The sequence below is a fragment of the Fringilla coelebs genome (genome assembly GCF_963513975.1).
Source record: "Fringilla coelebs genome assembly, chromosome: 4".
In the NCBI taxonomy this organism is placed as follows: domain Eukaryota; kingdom Metazoa; phylum Chordata; class Aves; order Passeriformes; family Fringillidae; genus Fringilla; species Fringilla coelebs.
The window spans coordinates 43,527,601-43,545,928 of NC_140032.1; the positions used below are offsets into that span (position 1 = coordinate 43,527,601).

The 18,328-nt window shown below is 43.8% G+C and overlaps 1 protein-coding gene across 1 annotated transcript; it reads left to right on the forward strand.

Annotated features, from left to right (window-relative positions):
• Window positions 1–387: 387 nt before the first annotated feature.
• On the forward strand, window positions 388–17,492 carry TMEM154 (transmembrane protein 154; the record flags this gene model as incomplete). Its single annotated transcript, XM_084204087.1, has 6 exons — window positions 388–517; window positions 8,739–9,050; window positions 10,747–10,774; window positions 11,915–12,000; window positions 13,452–13,512; window positions 17,263–17,492. 6 exons carry the CDS (start codon window positions 388–390, stop codon window positions 17,276–17,278), a joined length of 633 nt encoding a protein of 210 aa, XP_084060213.1. The 3' UTR covers window positions 17,279–17,492.
• Between the last annotated feature and the right edge of the window lie 836 nt (window positions 17,493–18,328).

Below are 18,328 nucleotides of genomic sequence, written 5' to 3' on the forward strand. Positions count from 1 at the left end.
GCAGAAGGGGAGGCGCTATTAAAATTTTCTCTCTTAATCACCCTGAAAAGTGACAAAAAAACCTTCCTGCTAACATACATATATGAAGTTTTGTGTCTTTGTGTTTGTATGATCTGTGGCACTGTGTGTAGATGAAGACAGAAGGTAGTAAAGGAATGAAAGGAGAGGAAGAGAGCGGGAGCTCTCTCACCTACAGCATAAAGGTGCCTCAGTCAAGTGTGTGCCCGAAGAGCAACTTCTGGCTTTTTTTTTCTTCTTTCTTTTGCAATCATTGCTCGCTTGACAGGCCCAGACGGAATTACATCACTTCCTAAAACCCATCAAAGAGAGTCCATCTCCTGAAGAAATGCAGCTCAGATGCTCCCCGGCAGGAAGCAGGAAATGTAGATGTTCGGGTGCAGCAGGGAGGCTGCCGGAGCGCCCCTCAGGTGGGAGCGCCGCCGGGGCAGCATGCGGAGCCCCGGGCTCGTCACTCTGCTCTCGGCCCTGGCGCTGGCTGCGGGATCTGCCGGCACCGGTGAGTAAGAAAGCGCCTTTCGCCTGCCGAGGTGGGACCGCGTGTCTCGCCCGCAGCAATGGGACCAAGTTGGAGGGCAACACCCTCCAAACTGAGCGCAGGGAGGAGATCTGTGGGGACTTGCTCTCTGCTGCTTTTTGCTGTGTTTACCCTCTCTGTTTTCGGTTTCCTCTTTTTTTCCAAAGCTTTGAATTTTTTTCCTCCTTAGACCTATCCCCAAACAGCAGCAAACAAATCCTACAATTGCAAACTTTTCCTAAATTGCAGGTGTGTAGAGAACCGGAGTTTCCATGTTGACCTATCAGGCATTTTGCTCCTAATTTTAGTTATTTTTTGAATTTTTTTAAACCCCCACACCCATACCATCAGTGTTTAATTGCAAAGTTAAAGGCAAAGCACTGCTTCCATTCAAAAGGTGACTGCCGATTTCCGCAGTCCCGCTGCACTGAAACTGGTTTAACAAAGGAACAGCCGGTTCCGGAGACAAATATTTTGAACTCTCAGCGGCTGAACAAAGTGGCCAGCACCATGGACTTAGGTTCTGTCCCTCTGAAGAGAAGAACCATGAGTAGAAAAGCAGCCTGTGACAAAATGCTGAGGTGCTGTGCTGTCGTTGCAGAGACTCTCGCCTGTTTGCAGGGGTCATTGGTTCCACCGGCGTTTTGGCAGCCAGCGGCTGAACATGACAGGCAGCTCTTATAGTGGAACCTTGCCAAGGTAGTGCTTGTAAGCCTTTTGGGGTCAAACAAATCCCTGCCAAAGCGCCTTGGTATGGACTAGAAGTGTTTGCTGCCGCTGTGCTGCTGTAGTGAGTGGGAGCTCTACAGAAAGCTGGGAAAGAATGGTCACTCTCAGGTACCACTGGCCTTCTCTTAATGTCCTAAAATGCACTGTTGAATCGGTGTTTTGGTGTGAGTGCTTTTTCTCTGAAAAACAGTACTCTAAGCAGGGTGTAGAGCTGGGCTGCAGGCTCCTGGTGTGCTGCTGAGCTGCTTGCACTTAGGAGACTTGCTTAGCTGTACGAGCGAGCTAAGTGAGGTATAAAATAGTTTGGGTTTGGCTGTGTTACTACAGCCCTGCTGCATTGCAGACATGTTAGGAAAATATGCTGCAAGCACTGAGTGTAGCTCAGAATCAAAGCAGTCAGAGGAACAAAAATCCTGCCATGGGCAGAGCTAAACAGAGGTCCCAAGGAAATGGAGGAGTACAATGAAGGCATGAAGGCAATGCAGAGTGATCAGGCTCCTGCTTCTCTAGCTCATGTGCAGGGTACTGAGAGCTACTATTTCATCACCATGTGCCCATGGAGTGGGGGGGACATCTTAGCCCAGGGTCCCTCAGCTCATGACTGGGTGCACTCTGCCCTTCTCTGCAATGGGCATTAGGGGACTGCAGGAAGTGCCAGACAGATGTCACACACCAGGTGTGTGACACTCCTCACTTCCTACCAGTAGGTCCACCTTTAAATTTTGGTTGATTTTGAAACAGTTCCTCTTTGGGAATGAGTCAGTCCTGCCAGAGCCCTCCCCAAGCCCTGTCAGCTCTGACTCTACAGAGCCAATCCACAGTCCTAGGGGAAGGGGAGGAGAGCACCCACTTTGCTCCCCATACAAAGGCGGGTTTTGCTTATTTAACCAGCTTCAAGATGTACCTGAGGGCTTACTCTGACTGTGGGTGGGACAGGGAAGTTGTGAACCTGAGCCTTGGGGGTGAAATGAAACTGGTGGGGGGAAAGTTTATGTAGTGCTTATGTAACCCACAGGTACTGGTGGGTCAGGAACCCCTCTGCTGAGGGCAGCCTCTCAGGGAGATCCTTTGCTCTCACCCTTCCTCACTCACAGATCAACAGGACAGGACCTTTAAGGGAGCTTTTTCACCTTTTGCCAGACACAGTCTTCACCTTTTAAGCAGTGTACTGTCTAGAGACCATTCAGAAAACAGGCAAACAGAGTATGATTAAATCTTGCAGCACAGACAGATTAAAGTCTTTATAAGTCCTGTTCCCATACCATGCCAGAGCCTCGTAAAAGCCAGCCTTGCCATTTGGATTATGATTTATGGATGGTTTTCTCCCTGTGATGCTACAATCACTCTAATCCAGGAGCTCTAAGAGCATTCCTGAGGTCTCAGCTCTGGGTGCTGGCCTTCTCCCAGCTCCATACTGAGAGGACATTGGGGTTAGCACCAGTTCCCTTCCCCTTGCTTTAATGCAGTCTGGAAGCCCTACAGGTAACAGTGCAGGGCATAATCTCTACTGCAGGGGATTGTACTCACTGCTCAGCCTTGCAGCAGCCCTGAAGTCCTACCAAGGTGTGTGTGCTGACCTAGTAATAAGCATTAAGACCCTTACTATAGCTTATAGGAACATGCTCTGACTCTTGAGTCATTTCCCAGGCTAGGCCATCTCCCACTGTGTTCAGTGAAACAGGTGGGAAATTGCAGCATAAGTGACCTGACATGGGGAGCAAGAAAATGTGTGAGGGAGAGGAAACAGTAAAACATGTAATATCACTAAATGGAAGATCTGGGGTGCTTGCAGGTAGTGCTGTGTTTTGTCTGTGTCTTGTGCTACTGTTTTGAATTGTCATTCAAAGAAACACTGCTATCAAAATCCAGATATTCAGCAGCTTGTACCATGAGCGCAGGCAGCGACTCTCTCTTGGTAGAGAAGTGTCTTTTAGGCTGCCTCCCCTGCAAAGCCTGGTCTCTAATGGAGTAATAATTTTGACCTATTTCCCCCTCGAGTAATGAACTGAGAATGGGTTTGAACCTGCTACAATCGCCTGTTAAAATTTTCTAGCAAAGCAAAGTAACAATGTAAGAAATGAGTGTTTGCTACATTTTCTCTTTCCAAAGTGCGGTGCCCTAAAAAGCAGATGAAAAATCCTTTCTACTGAACACATCAATTCCTCCTATGTATTTACTACCATTCCTCCATTTTAGCCACACACACAAATATTCACTGTTTTATTCAACTGCTTCAGGGACATTTCAGAAAATCTCTCATTTACATCAGCAATATTGTATACTAATTTCCAGTCAGTGACACTAGTCTCTTTTCCCTCCAGAGATTTTATGATAGCTGGAAAGCCTCCAGAGCTTTGAATCTTTAATTTCAGTGTCCTCCTGAGAGCAAGGAGCACTGAGAGGTTGCAGGAGTATCACAGATGCAGAGCTAGAAGGCCATCAGATTAAGGAGAAGCAACTAAATGCATAAATTGGTCTGGAAAGCCCAAAGTACTCTGGATGAGCAATGAGACTACAGGTTCACAGTTCGACTCTAACATGTGTGACTGAATTTGCAACACGGCCAGTTAATGCAGCACTTCAGCTGGATAGAAAAACAGTGAGGAAAAGCAGTTTCCATCTTGTATAAATGAGCTTAAACAGTTGTTTCCTCTTTCAGGTTATACCTAGATAACGCTTTCTAAGCACCTCGTTTTAATAGGATCTTGTCTACAGATTAGCCACTCTGAAATGCTTGTGCTCCCTCATCAGAAGAGTGTATGCTCCCAACAGCTAGCCTGCAGGCTTTTAAGGATTCCTCTTCTAGCCAGACTGACAGGCAAGACCTGCCACAACACGCAGCTGGGCAAGCCCTGGCCAAGGCAAGGAACAGCCCTTCTTACATCAACCTGAAATGCAGAGGGATGAACAGTGCAGGGATGAGCCAAGCAATACACCAGAGGATCATACAGACCGTGTGGAGTGGTATGACTACACCACCAAAGGAATGTGTGCATGGAGCAGAGTGATATAGGATATGGCAACTTTATTCCAGCTTTATAGCCTTTTCTTGTTCTGTCACCTTCTCGTGAGCCTTCCTTTCGCTGCATTTTTATAGCTTATGGGAAAGTTTGGAGATATAAAAGTTTTCCTTTCAGACCAATAAGCCTAGCTATCCCACTGACATAGCTCTTGCTTTTTCTCTAGCTCATTGCTTTTTCTTCTGTCAGTAGGCATTCTGGTGTAATTTGAAAAATTCCCTTGAGAGAACCCAGTCCTTGAGTCTGACGGCAAGGCAGCAGAGAGACTGATGGTTCTACAACAAAACTGAATGTGCTGACTGCCAGCTGTTTTCCTTTGCTATTTTCCTTTGCCTCACATCCAAGTGAATTCAGAAACCTGTTTGCCTGCTTACTTCATCAGGAAGCCTATATCAACACCTCTGAGTGCTGCGGCACAGAGGCAGAAATGCTGCAACAACAGAAATGTTTGTTTGTTTGATTGAGACATAATTTTTTGGACTCCAATCTGTAAAACTGCTTGGTATATTTGATTACCTCTGTCTCCCATGAAAAGCGTATTTGGGAGCACCTCCAAAACTCAAGCAAAGTGACCCAAGCCTATTTTTAAAGTAAAAAATGTTGAGTAATACCTTATAACATAGTATCTGTGTACAGGGCCATAGCTTTCTCATAATTTGTAGGAACTATTAATTGGATCTTTTTTGAGATGCTGCTAGTGCTTGCTCAAGTATTTTGGTCCCTTGAGTTCGAGATTCTCTAATACCTCAATTGTGGAACTCTGAGAACTTTCTGACTTCCAGCTCCTGCTTCTTAGTTTCCAGTTCCAGCTGTGCCCACCTTCCCTCAGGGTGGATTGCAGCTGCATGCCAGCTCTCTCCCTTCTTCTCTTGAAAGCATGGGAAGTGGTGATACAGGCTGGGCTGAAGCTGTGGTATGTTCCCGTCCACTTCCCTTAACACAGGAAGAAGTCACCAGCATTCATGCCCCAGGTGGTCCAAAGGTGAAGCCCATGTGGTTGTTGTATGAGCATTTGCTCCTTGGACAAGATGTGCAGAGGGATGAGTATATGGATGCTGGAATGTAGCCAACAGCATGAGGCTGAGCTCAATAAGAGGAAGGGCACAGGCTTTGCAAAGTCAAGGAGATATCCATATGGTCACATGTGACTTGCTCTTTGTTACGCTCCACTGGCTTTGCTTTTCCATCCTGAATGTCATGCTGTATTGTTGTAAGATTCCTATTTGCAGGGAGCTAGTAGATGTCTGCAAGATGAAACCACAGCTGACAAGATGGTTCATTGTATGAATTATCACTGTAAATCTGGCATGGAGAAAATGTTTGAACAGCACCTCACAAAATCTCCAAATTTCAGATGTTCTTCTGCCCTGCTCCAAACCTTCTAATGCCCAACTTTAACCCACCCCACCAAACACCACCCAGGCCAGCTGCAGCACAGCCCACTTGCTATTTTGAGCACTTTAAATTGAAACACTATGACAAATAGCAACTTGAGGTCTTGAGGTCAACCACCTGGGTCTCACTGGGCGGGTGGCTGTGGCAGGCACTGCAGCTGCACCGCGGGGCCGGAGCCTGACTGTCCCCGCCGGGCTGGAGGCACAGATCCTTCCCTGATGCAAACCACTGGGCCAACCCAGGTGCAGGTTGTGCTTTCCTGCTGTGTAAAAAGGGGGATGTGTGGGTGGCCTGAGAGTGAGAGCAACTGCTGGGTGACAGGTGAGGCATCCCTTGAGGCTGAGCTCTGCTCCTCAGAGGTGACGGGGGAGCAGGATGTGTTGAGGCAGCAGGTAAAATGCAGGAAATAAGTGCAATAGCATTGCAAGAACATTGTGCAATTGGCTGCCCTTCTGCTGAAAGATGTAGTTAATTCGCTCAGAGAAAAGATCTCTGTAAGAGGAAATGGTGTTCCCAGAGAGATGCTGTTTTGTCCCTGGAATTATGCAAAGTGAAAAAAATACATGGCAGCAAGGTCACTCCCTGTGATTTGCCATTTTCTTTGCCTAGAGACTAGAAAAGGTAATTCTATTTCACTCAGAGACAAATGATTTGAAGTCTGCTTCATAGTTCAAAACCAGGCAAAGTGGCAGAGATACTGGAAAAATCTCTCTCAGAAATCAAGCACAGCATAGTCTGCGGCTGAAAGTTTATCACTGCAGTTAATGAGGTGTGACTGTTTGCTTTACTTTAAAGCCACACCATGCTTTAGACATTTGAAAAATCCATTTTAGCTCTACAAATAAATGAAAAGTAAGGTATTTTCTCCACACCCTTTCCCTATTTTAAGCAACAGGCTCGTCCCTCTCAATATATCAAATGTGGCAGGCGATGGGTTTCAAGGGCAATGGCTGGAGGAGGAAAATGAAGCAAGGTCACGGGAGAGGTTCAGCGAGGCTGCGGCGGGCCATCAGCGCTGCCCGTGGCACAGTCCATCACGCCGCAGCCTGCAGCACAGACATCTCTCGTGCTGCCTCGCCGCTCCGCACAGCTGCAATTGAAATGGACAGGCTGCAGGCGCTGGGAACTACAAACTACCTTGGGAAAGAAAAGCCAAATGGCTCCTAAGGGAGAGGAGCTCTCCCTCCTGTCCTCTGCGATAAGATTAAGGACAGGCAGCAGATCACGGGAAGGGGTGGAGCAGCACACACCGAAGGGGGTCGTTACCTGCAAGGGAGGCAGAGATAGGGTTTTGCTCTTGAGTGAAATACTAAATACAGAAGAGACAGACACTATTGATACAAAGTGCTTTGCCACAGAAGAGCCATCATTCTCATTGTCCTATTGTGCTGCAGGAGTCTGGTGACCTTCACAGTATTACATTAAGTATTCAAATTCTTTCCTAGTTTTTAGGAAAGGATGAAACAATCAGATGCCTGTGTGATACGTGCAGCATAAAAATCTAGATGAAACACTGCTGTCACACTCAAATAATTTTATTCATCTGAAATTGGGTTTCCTTGAATACAGTCTCATGAAATACTCATCTTTGAGACAAATCTGGTGGGAGATGCTGCAGAGTGGATTAAGCAAGAGATAGCGCTCTAATCCCAGTTTTTCTCTCTCACTTGGCATCCCTGGGAAGGACAGCATCCCTGTCCTTCTGATTCCTCATTTGTAAAATGGAGATGATAACTGCTCATCTCTCAGGGCCATTATGAAGATTAATGTGTTTACAAAAGCATTTAAAATGCTAAGTACTTTTGGTTCCAGTCCTGTGAGATTGGAAATGCCAGCACTGAGGTGCTGAAAACCTTAAGCTCTTGCTAACTCTTGTGGAAACTCTGGCTGCCCAGCACTTTACAAGAACAAGGAGAAACATATAATTGCAAAAGTCAAAAATTCCATCCTGCTTTATTGTATAAAATGAGACGTGCACCATGCTGGCATTGTATCCGAAAGGGCAGATAACACCAAAAAACACATCATTTCATTTCATTTCATTTCATTTCATTTCATTTCATGCCAAGAAAATTCTTGAAGGTTTTTCTGCTGTAATTTAGATAAAGGCTGATTCTTGCACCTTTGGCTACAACAGGATTTTTGGCATCCATATAGAATACAGTATCAACCCAGAATTTGCAGTACTTCTTTAAAGCTTTTAAAGTCTGTGACAGTCAATAGACTCTAATGTAAACACACAAAAAAGGACTTGTTTCACTATTATCGACACAGCCAATTTTAGCCACTTTTCTTGCAAAATGCGTGATAATTGAAACCAGAACTGAGATCAAAGTTCAAAGTGCCCAGCTTAGCACTCATGGGGAATATCCAGCACCGATGCTTTGCCACACACTCCTTCAGCCAGCGTGTAGAATCAGTCAGAGGTACAGTTCATTGGACATGTGAGGTCCCCATGTTACTACCACCTCTTCTAGTCCACACAGATGGGGAAGTCAGCAGCTTTTGCACCCTTCAGACTTCCTTTCACCAGCTCTGTTTTTCACAGTGAGACAAATTTAACAAATTTGAGAAAGGTACAGAAACAGGGAGATGAGTGAACCAAAGGAACTGGTGAACAAGGGACAATGGTCTCCCTGAAGGCAGTACCTAACTCCTTGGGTAAGGGGAGGGACATATGTGCTGAGACTGAGAAGCAAAACAGGCTGGTGTGGTTTACTGAGAAGCAGAATGATTTCTCGTGAAAGCAAGACCGGATGCCAACCTGCAGCAGAAGAAGTCTGTTTGTGCAAGGCAGCTGTGTGCAGACAGATGACACATGCTGACGTGTCCCAGGAAAAGTCAGCTGAAGAACGTGGTCATGACTGGTATGATTTTGTGATAAAGTTGCGATCTAATTTTACATCCAAACCCAAGACTTCCAATCTGTGTGTATGGGGCATCTGTTGGGTTTTTTTAATACATCAAATGGGAAGTAAACACTAAAGTTGTACACTGTGGCTCACTGATAATACTAATGAGACTCTTAAAATGTTAAGCTGTCCTCATCTATTTGACAGACCCTGGAAATGATGGATCAGGAGATGGATCGATGATATTACCCACATTCACAGCAACACATCTTCCTGCTACGGCTCCTTCGACCGTGGATGACCACGAGCCAGTACTTGTAACTGCAAGCACTGCTGAAAGCAGCTTTGATACACAGAGTTCTCCAAGTACTGAACTGAATGCTGTGAATGATGAGGAGAGCCTAGAAGCAGCAGAACAGTCTATCTTGATATATGTTGTCCCTGTGGCGCTGCTGGTCCTGCTGATTTTGTTGATCACATTTTTTGTAATGCATCATAAAAGGAAAAAGTCCAAGCAAGGTAAATTTGTCTTCTTGTGCATCAAAAGGCTGTTTCTAGGATGTGTTCAACATTAACAGAGCATTAAGGGGTGCCACATTTAGGATGCCCTTCTCTGACTGTAGTTGCACGTTTGAAAAGTAAGAGAGGGATCCTCCCCAGCAGTACCTGGTCACGCACCTCTCCTTGGGCGGGAGCTACTTCTGCTTCTTAGCACCTCCTGTTCATGCTGCCAAACCCATGGGTGCCCTGGCACCAATCTCTGGCTCCTGGAAATGCTGAGAATGCCCAGGGATATAACTGTGGCTGCAAATGCTTGTTCTGTCTTTATGCTCAACAACTTTAGGCAAGGTGAAATGAATGCTTCTATTGCTCTTGGTGCCCACAAGGTAAAGCTGCTTGGAGCTTCAATAAAATAAGAACAAGAAAAATCATTATAAGGAACATTTTTAAGGAATCCTGATTGCATAGGGTGGAGGCTGCTATGAAGACATCACAGCAAATGAGCTAGGTCAGACTGCCTGGGTCCTGCATTAGGGTGAGCAACGCTTCCGGAAGGTGCCGTGATCTGTTAACAAAGGAATCGGTAACTTGGAGTGTCAAATCACAGGAGAACAAATTGAGGTGTCAAAATAAACCACATAGTTGATAAGGGAAATTCTGAGATGATCATACCAGTGTATCTACGTAATCAGAGTGCAGCTGTCAGCTCATTAGCCTGCAGACAGTGCAACACATTCAACACAGATTTAAAGTCAAGTTTTCAGAGTATTTTTAGGTTGTATTTGCCCAATCACTGGGTTTCCCTCTAACAAACTCTGAATTTGCAACCAGGCACCCAGTTGCCTACGTGTTTCTGGATGATTGAAATGCAGGTACACTCTTAAGAGGGTTAGAAAATGTGGTACCTTTCAGGAACACAATCTTAGGATCTCATGCCCTGTGCCAGCCTAGGATTTTGAGCATCCTCAAGGATGGGGCAGATGGCTCTGTGGTTCTGGGATGGCTCTGCAGTCTGGGAATGTGCTGGAACAACTGGGAGGTATCATCCGCTGGCAACAATGAATTTAAAATAAGGTGATTTAAGACAGGTTTTTCAGTCCCTTGATTCCTGGAGGTGAAGATATTTATCAGAATTATGTCTGTGACACCATTTCCCCCCTCCATTTTTACTTTGTCTTGGAGTCATAAGTAGATTGGATCTCTTTTTGACATCTGGCTAGTTCAGCTTCATTTGCCTAACCGAGATCTAATCTGCCATGCAGTCCAACTCCCTTCTCCTCATGAGCAGGTCCCAGAGTCTCCAGACAGAGCTGAATTGCCCAAGTGTAATCTGTAGCAAAATGTCCCAATGCTTCTAGTAAACAATTTTTTTTGCAGAAGTGGTTCCTTTTCAGGACACCATTTCCCTCAGCACATCTGTTTTTCTGAAGGAAGTGTGCATCTGCCCTGTCCTGCCCACTGCAACACCAACACTGGGCTTCCTCCCAGAATGGCTGAGCTAATAATGAGATGCTTTTAGATTCAAAAGAATGGGTTCCTCTGAAAATTGCAAACAGGATGTTTTGTCTTTCATCTGCAATTTAGTTTTTATGTCTTTTGAAAATGCAACCTGTTTTACTTGACCCTATTCAAGGCTTGCACATAGTCTGGACCCTGTAAATACAATGGGTAAATATCACGCAGAACTATGAACACCAATTTTCTTCTTTTCCAGATGAGCTGGGAAGTGAAAATGTAAAAAGGTAAATTTTATGAATATCATTATTTTTAAAAACATTTCTTTTACTCTAACCTTTGTCTCCCTCACTGCCTCTTCTAATTTAGCTGTACACTAAACACCGTTGCTTTTTGCCATCAATTGAACCAGCAATCTCAACAGGTGGATAAAGTGTGACTTCAGTATGTGGCTGAAGTGTGAGACTAGAGCAGGAGAACAAGAGTGAGTGGTGGCTGAGGCAAGGGCTGCCCCACAGACACCCACAGCCCACAGGTCTCACTGAGCCTGCTCCTAAACACCACAAGAGGTACAAAGTGCCCCATGAGCAAAGGGGATCAGTTCCCAGGCTCATCACAGGTTTTTGCTATTCAGAATAAGCTCTGTGTCTTGCTCCCCTGTTTTTCAAGTTTATCTTCTTACTCAGAGGTGAGGCAGAAAGGCTTGCCTGGCTGCCACAGGAGCAATGCCTTAGATGCTTGGAAAACAAGACAAGAAGCTGTGTGGCTCTTCTCAGTGTCATAATTTTTATTGTTGCTTTTTATTGACCTCTATCTTGCTAATTAATGCTGAAAGTTCACAAATTGGCTCTATGAGGAAAAATTTTTTTTTTTTCCTGAAAACATGTTTTCTATCATATGACTGCAGGAATGATGAGCAAAAGGAAGCTAAGCAGAGGCATTTAAATAAACACAGCTCTCATGACCTTTCCTTTTGAAGTCACTGCAAATGTCAGTCACAGCTATGATGAAACTTTAGGCCTTCAGCTTTTAGCACTGGAGAAATGGCACTTCTGTCATGTGTTCCAGGAGGGCAGGGACAAACTATCTTATTTTTTTTTTAGTTTTCTATTTACAGCAGGGACAGTTTTCAAGAAGCTGCAATGATCCTCTGCTCTGGCATGTCTCTGGCTGCACTGAGTCCTTCTGTGTTATGTCTCAGCTGGCCCTACCTCTGCCCAGCACTGGCATCTCAGAGCCACTCCCTCGCATCTGTTTGCGGCCCCTTGGGTCACACCCACTGGGCTGACACCTCCTCAGATTACTGGGCTGGGATGGCTTTCCAAAGTGTGTCTGGAATTATAGACAGTCATACAAAATCACTACATTGTAAGTCGTTTGAATGAAGCACTCTGTGTAATGCCTTTTTCCTCCTCTCTTCTCTCAAGTCCTATTTTTGAAGAAGACACACCCTCTGTTATGGAGATAGAAATGGAAGAGCTTGATAAATGGATGAACAGCATGAACAAAAATGGTACATGGTAACCCCTCCACTCCATCCTCCCTCTCTTGCCTGCTGACATAGATCCCATGCACAGGAAATCAATGGAAGGTGTTTTGTATGCCTATCACTGCTTTCCCTACCACATTTTTAGTTGTGCTCTTGACTCCCTCCTACTAAAATAACTGAACAAATGTCAGGGGTAGATTTTTTCTGAGGAGTATTTTAGTTTGTGTGGGAGTTTATTTTTAATATGTGATAGAATCTCATAAATGTTTTCAGTTTCCAGTAGACATTTCTATTAAACACACTTATAGTTGTGAATGTTATTTATATTTTTAAATACACATTTTAATCCTAAATACTGGCTTCTCTGAAGAATCTAATCCTTTCAGTCCCCAGAATTTCTACACTTTTGTGCTCCACACTGAGGTATTCTAGAAAAAATGTGCATTTGTTCATAGTTCAGACCACCATTTATTTAAAATTGCTTTTGGGAGCCTATGAGCTCCTCTTCCAGGAGCCCTTCCCCTCCCTTCAAGGCTATAACACATGGAGCAATAAGAACATGTGGTAACTACCAGCAGCAGCACCTTCAGCTGCCTTCTCAGTTACTTCTGAGTACCTTGCCTTTCCCCCCCACCCCCCATTTTTCTTCCAGGTGAATTCCCCAGTCAGAATCTCTAAGGGGTCTGCATTGTCCCTCCAGGGTCTCCTCAAAAAATGCAGGTCTTCAGTAAGCCATGAGTTAACCAAGGCCTGATTTTGAACCATGAACAGTTTTTCACTGGCTAGGAAATGCTGAAACACTGATATTTTTTGCATTCCTGCTCCCTTGCCTTCTGTCCAAACGGCTCATTTGCCTGACCTGCTAGGCATGCTTTGTTTTTCAGGACATAAAGCTCTTTGGAGCATTTCTTTGCATTAGCACAGTGCTCCACATGATGGGGTTTTGACCTTCGTGGTCTGAAAGCTTTTATAGAAAACGTGCTAAGTGGCAGCAGTGAAAGAGAGGCATTAACTGTACTACCCGGGAAAAAAGTGGTGTAAAATATATTTTAAAATTTTGTGGAGAGAAGGAAGCAAGTATTTTACATACTTTCATGCATGTGTGTGTGTGTTAGTGTTCCCTAAACTCCAGCCCCAAATTCCCAGCTGGACTATAAAGCACAGGTGCAACTGTCAGCAGTGGAAGATTAACAAACAACTTTCCTTGTGGCAGGGTGTAGGAGACAGTGCTCAAAAGTAGCTCATTTGTATAGGTGCACATAAAGAACTGGAACATAGAAAATAAATAAACTGTGGCAACACCTATCAAAGGGAAGGAGGTGTAAGATTCATGCTATGGGGACCCTGCAGATTAAAGGGTGCAGAGTGCATCTGCAGGTCTGTATTCTAGAGTGACTGCATGATAAAAGTTCATGCATTTTTGCAATAAATGTAGAACAACTGCCAGAGCAGAGTAACTATTCATCCTTTTCCAGGTGACTGTGAATGCTTACCTACTGTAAGAGAAGAAGAAAAAGAATCAATCGCCAACCCAAGGTACTTTAATTCATTCTATTATTTGAAGAAATAAGGTCAGTGTCACTCTAAAAATAAATTTTTTTGTATGTAATTACAGAATTATTCTTTGGTCCATTTAAGTTTTAAAATTTTTATACATAGAAACTTTGACTTCAACTAAAGGCTTGACACTCTTGTTTCTAAACAGGTCTCTTCCTGTAAACTGCACTGCTAAATAATCTTACAGTTGTAAAGTGGTGCAAGACAGACAACCAGATGGCACAGATGGAGTTTCACTCACTGATCAGACTTTAATCACAGTTTCCCAAGGTGTTAATACAAGCATTCAGCGTAGCTTCCTTGGCACCCTTCAGCAAAGGCACCCAGCTCCCCTCTGCCACCTGCTTCCTATAGGTTCATGGGAATCACTGCCAGATGTTTTGGCTGGAGCTGTGACCTGACAGACAGGGACTTGTCTGACTCCAAGGTAAAAATGGAAATGAGAAACATGAAGGATCTTCCTGGTGCCCCCTTGCAGCACTCTCCCAGAGCTGGCACTAGTTGATAGTCCAAGCAGAGATCCCAGGGGGATGCAAAACCTGACAGCTTGTGAACTTAAAATCGCTTTCCTCAGGATTTTGGCCCAAACTCTTAAACCCCTCATAATTTCCCTAACTAAAAATTCTGGTTCTTGTTTCCAGCTGGAAACAAGAGGCTGTACATTGCCCTTGCCTGCACCCTTGTGTTGCAGCTGCATTTTGAGGAATGGGCAGAGCAGCTTCTCTGTGCCAGGTTATGATAACAAACAAGGCACCCTGTGTGCCAAGAAATCCCTGGTGCAGTGGAAGCAGTGATGCAATCAGGCAAGGTCAGGAGCAGGGAGAGGACCTAGGTCTTCTGCTTCCCATGGCATCAGATAATTCCACTGACCATGCCTCTCTAGCAGAATTGCATCTACTGCAGTAGACTGTCAGAATATTCCAATCCTCTCTTCTGAATTTCCTTGCTCAGGAGTGAAATAGGGATGTTAAATCACCACTGCTGCAGAGTTTGCAGCTCAGTTGCTCCAAAGCTGCAGTTTCACAGAAACCTTTGAATAGGGATTGTCCACTACAGCCACTTGTATACAAAAGGTTTCTTTTTACACCTATTGCAAGTGAAATCAATGTTGTTGTTTTAGTTCAGTTGTGCTTGAAAAAAAAAGGCTTAGATCCTAGATTCCAGATGCAGGCAAGCACATTAATTTTACCCTTAGCAACTGGAAAAGATCCTGGATTTGTTAGCCATCTGGGTCTTCCCTTCCTGCTGCTGAATGATAACTCAGAGGGGGGAGAATTGATAAGGGGAGGCAGCTGCACAGCAGTTCTCTAAAAGCAGATTTACTGACTATAGCAGGGAATACAGCACAAAGGATGCTTCAGCCATAGGCTAACACTGGCAGAAGTCATACTGTAAAAGGCTTTTTAGGCACAACACCACCCTTAGCATCAAGTTTACTTTCCAAATTGTTAACAATTCATTTTAAGGGGGAAAAAAACCCCATCAGGGCCTACCAGCTTGAGCTGACATTTTACCATCCTTGCTAAAGGAGTGGTTTTGTACTGGATTTGCATTAACCCCAGCAGAAGAAGGGGGTTTTGCTCCTGGCTATCAAAAAGCAGCTTTGAGCTACACCCTACCTCAAGCTCTCCACCTGTAAAACAGAGTTATTTTAGAACACTACAGTGAGGCTTAATCCTTGATACAAAAGAGCAACCCTGTTCAGATAAGTATGCTCCTGTCAGAGCAAAGGCACACACATTATTTAAGCAAATTTTCTTGTGAATGGTATGCTAGAATCAGACTAAGTTAGAGAAATTTATGCCTCTAAATTGTAGAAAGGCAAACAAATGCAAATAAAAATAGGAGATTTATCTCTAAAACATTCTGAACTTCTCAGACAAGGGATATTAGTTGAATACAAAGGGCAAGAATATTAGATTCAATTTAAGATTCTGAAAGGTTACTTTGTTTGGGAAAAATTCTTCTAAAATTAGGGTAATTTATTTTTTAGATTTTATTGATATTTTAGTATGGGAAATATCTCAGGCCACACTGAACAGAGATGGTGTTTACTTGCTTCACAAAGATGCTGAGGAGGAGTTTATTAAGACTCAAATGTCTTAAACTATGAATTATTTTGATATAATTTTGAAAACATATGAGACAAAATATTTAAATAATAACACTTTGACATTTTCAGAAGGAAGGTTGTTCCAAAATTATTCTTCAAAATGTATTTTAGTATAAAAATTTTTGAAAGTTTGACGAGCAGAACTGTGTGGCAGTAAAGTATTTCTATGTTGAGTGTTTACCTTACCCCAAGGCTACTTCTTCAAATTTCATTTCACATTAAATTTTGAAATACCCCTAATTGCAATGTGAAAAGTTATTTGAAGTGGTGAGATTTATGGGAAACAAACAAAAAATCCTGTTTATTTGCAATTGAACCTTATCAGTCCAAGATCTGCTGCTTTTCCCAACCAAATTCTTAGATGAATAAATAATATCAGAAAGAGAATCACATACAGATAAACAGATGTTTTCAGCAGCTCTTTTGAGCAAGGAAAGTGAAAGTGGAAGAATAAGAAATAAAACGAAACAAAACTATAATTATGGCAAAATTTGTACTCATGAGCATCAAGGCTGCGCATTTGTGCAAAGGAGGTAAGATATGACAACCTGGGCTCCCTGATAGGTGGAGGTCACCTCCCCTGGCCTTGTAGGCTAAGTTGCAAACATATGTATATACACATTTTCAAAATATATATATACTGTTCAATATATATATATATTTTAATCAAAACCTCTTGCATTTGAAAGCTGCTGCTAGAATTCTGATTGTGCCTGAGCATGGAATTGTAACCCACCTCCCCACTCCCAGCTGCCTGGGGCCAGGGCTCCCATGCTGTGCATGCAGGAGGGAGCAGGCAGGGTGTGCAGGGGCAGCAGCCAAGGGCTGATGATCTGTGGGGCACAACGGGGTAGAGACCAATCTCTGCTCCAGGGACCTTTACTGTTCCAGAAAAATAAGTGCAGCCTGTCCCCTTCACAGCAGGGGTCATTGTAGGGGGTGGAGTACAAGCAATCCCCCTATGCTTTATCACCTGAGAGGTTTGGTTTGTCTTGGGTGCTGCTGGGCACCCTTCTTGTCTTTCTGTCTGAAAAAGGATGACTCCTTCCTATGAGGAAATGTTTTGGGTGGATGGTAGGTCAGTACAGAAAGAAAAACTGCATTCCCAGGATGTGCCTCAGTTTGGCAAGAGACTTAAGAAAACATGTAAAATATTCAGATTATGAGTGGCCCTTTTAGCTTCAGAGGTGGTTTAAAACCCTGCTGTTATCCCTGCTGACTGAATTCAAATCAGACAATATATGTCACATTTTTTGAGCCAAACATTATTAAGAGAGTGCTAGGGAGCGAGCCACTTGGGCAAAAAACAGAGGGACAAAGAGAAAATGCACTTGTTATGAGGTCAGCTGTAAACCAAAAATTCCAAAGTTATCCTGAGCTGAGGAAAGAGAGCCAGCAGCAGGAGAAAGGCTGTGCTGGGCACCCATGAACCAACAGACAGGAATCAGAGCAGCCCTCGCTGCCAGCAACAGTCCATCCATACCATGAGTGACAGATTTATTTTCTGGTAACACCTTCTCATGAACTCTAGAGATACTCTTGCATGTTATTTCCTGCTGAGACAACTAACCCAAGAGTGTGACACTGGTGTTTTTTTCTTTTCCACGTATATGCAGTGATGGTGAATCGTGAAGTCCTCAGGACAGCAAAGAGCTGGCTAAAGGGATGCAGCACACAAGCTCATCATCCCCCAGATACTGGAAGAACTGGATTTAAATATAATTCATCTCAAAAGGCCAGAGAAGCAAATGCTTTTGTTGTCTTCTGCTTCATATGGTTTTCAGAAAGGAAACATCACCAAGGGAAAAGAAGAAGAGAAAAATAAGTGAAAAAAAGAAAAGAAAAAGGAAAAGCACTCTAGCAAGATTAATGACTCATTTAAATTATTTTTGCAATGAGATTCACCCCAAATCAAGAGAAACCCCCTTTTTACCCCTGCTGAAAGTTCTCAAAGTAGTCCATATTTCTGTCTAGTTCCGCAGTTGTGTATTGTGCACCACTTAAAACCAATTCTCTTCCAGGTTTGGTGTGTTTCTTTGTTTTGGTTTGGTGTTGTGGGTGTTTGTTTCAGTGTCCATAATCTGGACTGCCCTGGTTTGGTGGATGTGAAGCTCATGCCTATGCAATGTTTATTTCTCAACAGTGAATGTTTATTTCTCAACAGTTTATTTTCTGAACAGTGCACTGATTTGCACAGGACTGCTGTTGGGGAGGTACCAGGCTAGGACTGACAGACCAGCTCTGAGGACAGACAGCAGCTAAAAGCCTCTCAAAGGGACAGCCAGAAGTGACTGCAGCCCAGCCAGGGCACAGACTCTGTAGAGTGCTTTTTGGTTTTCAGATTAAAGGCCCTGTAGAAGTGACAAGTATTACTTTGAGACTGCCTTTCAGTTTGTTATCTCCACAGATGAGTGCCCTGGGCTAGCTCTCCCTGTGTAACTCTTCTCCCTGCCCAGGGCTGTCCTCTAACCACCTACTTCAGGTATATTCAACTTAAAACCATTTCTTTTTTCTTTTTGTTTTTTTTTTTTTTTTATGAGTGAGGTTGAAAAATGGAGCAATTCAGTATTCACATTAAATACAGATTAAGATAAGCATGGTCAAGGTTTTCAGATACAGGAGGTTTTCTGCTGCTTCTGTTTTTAGACACTGAGCCTGCAATATCAGAAAGACAATGACTTC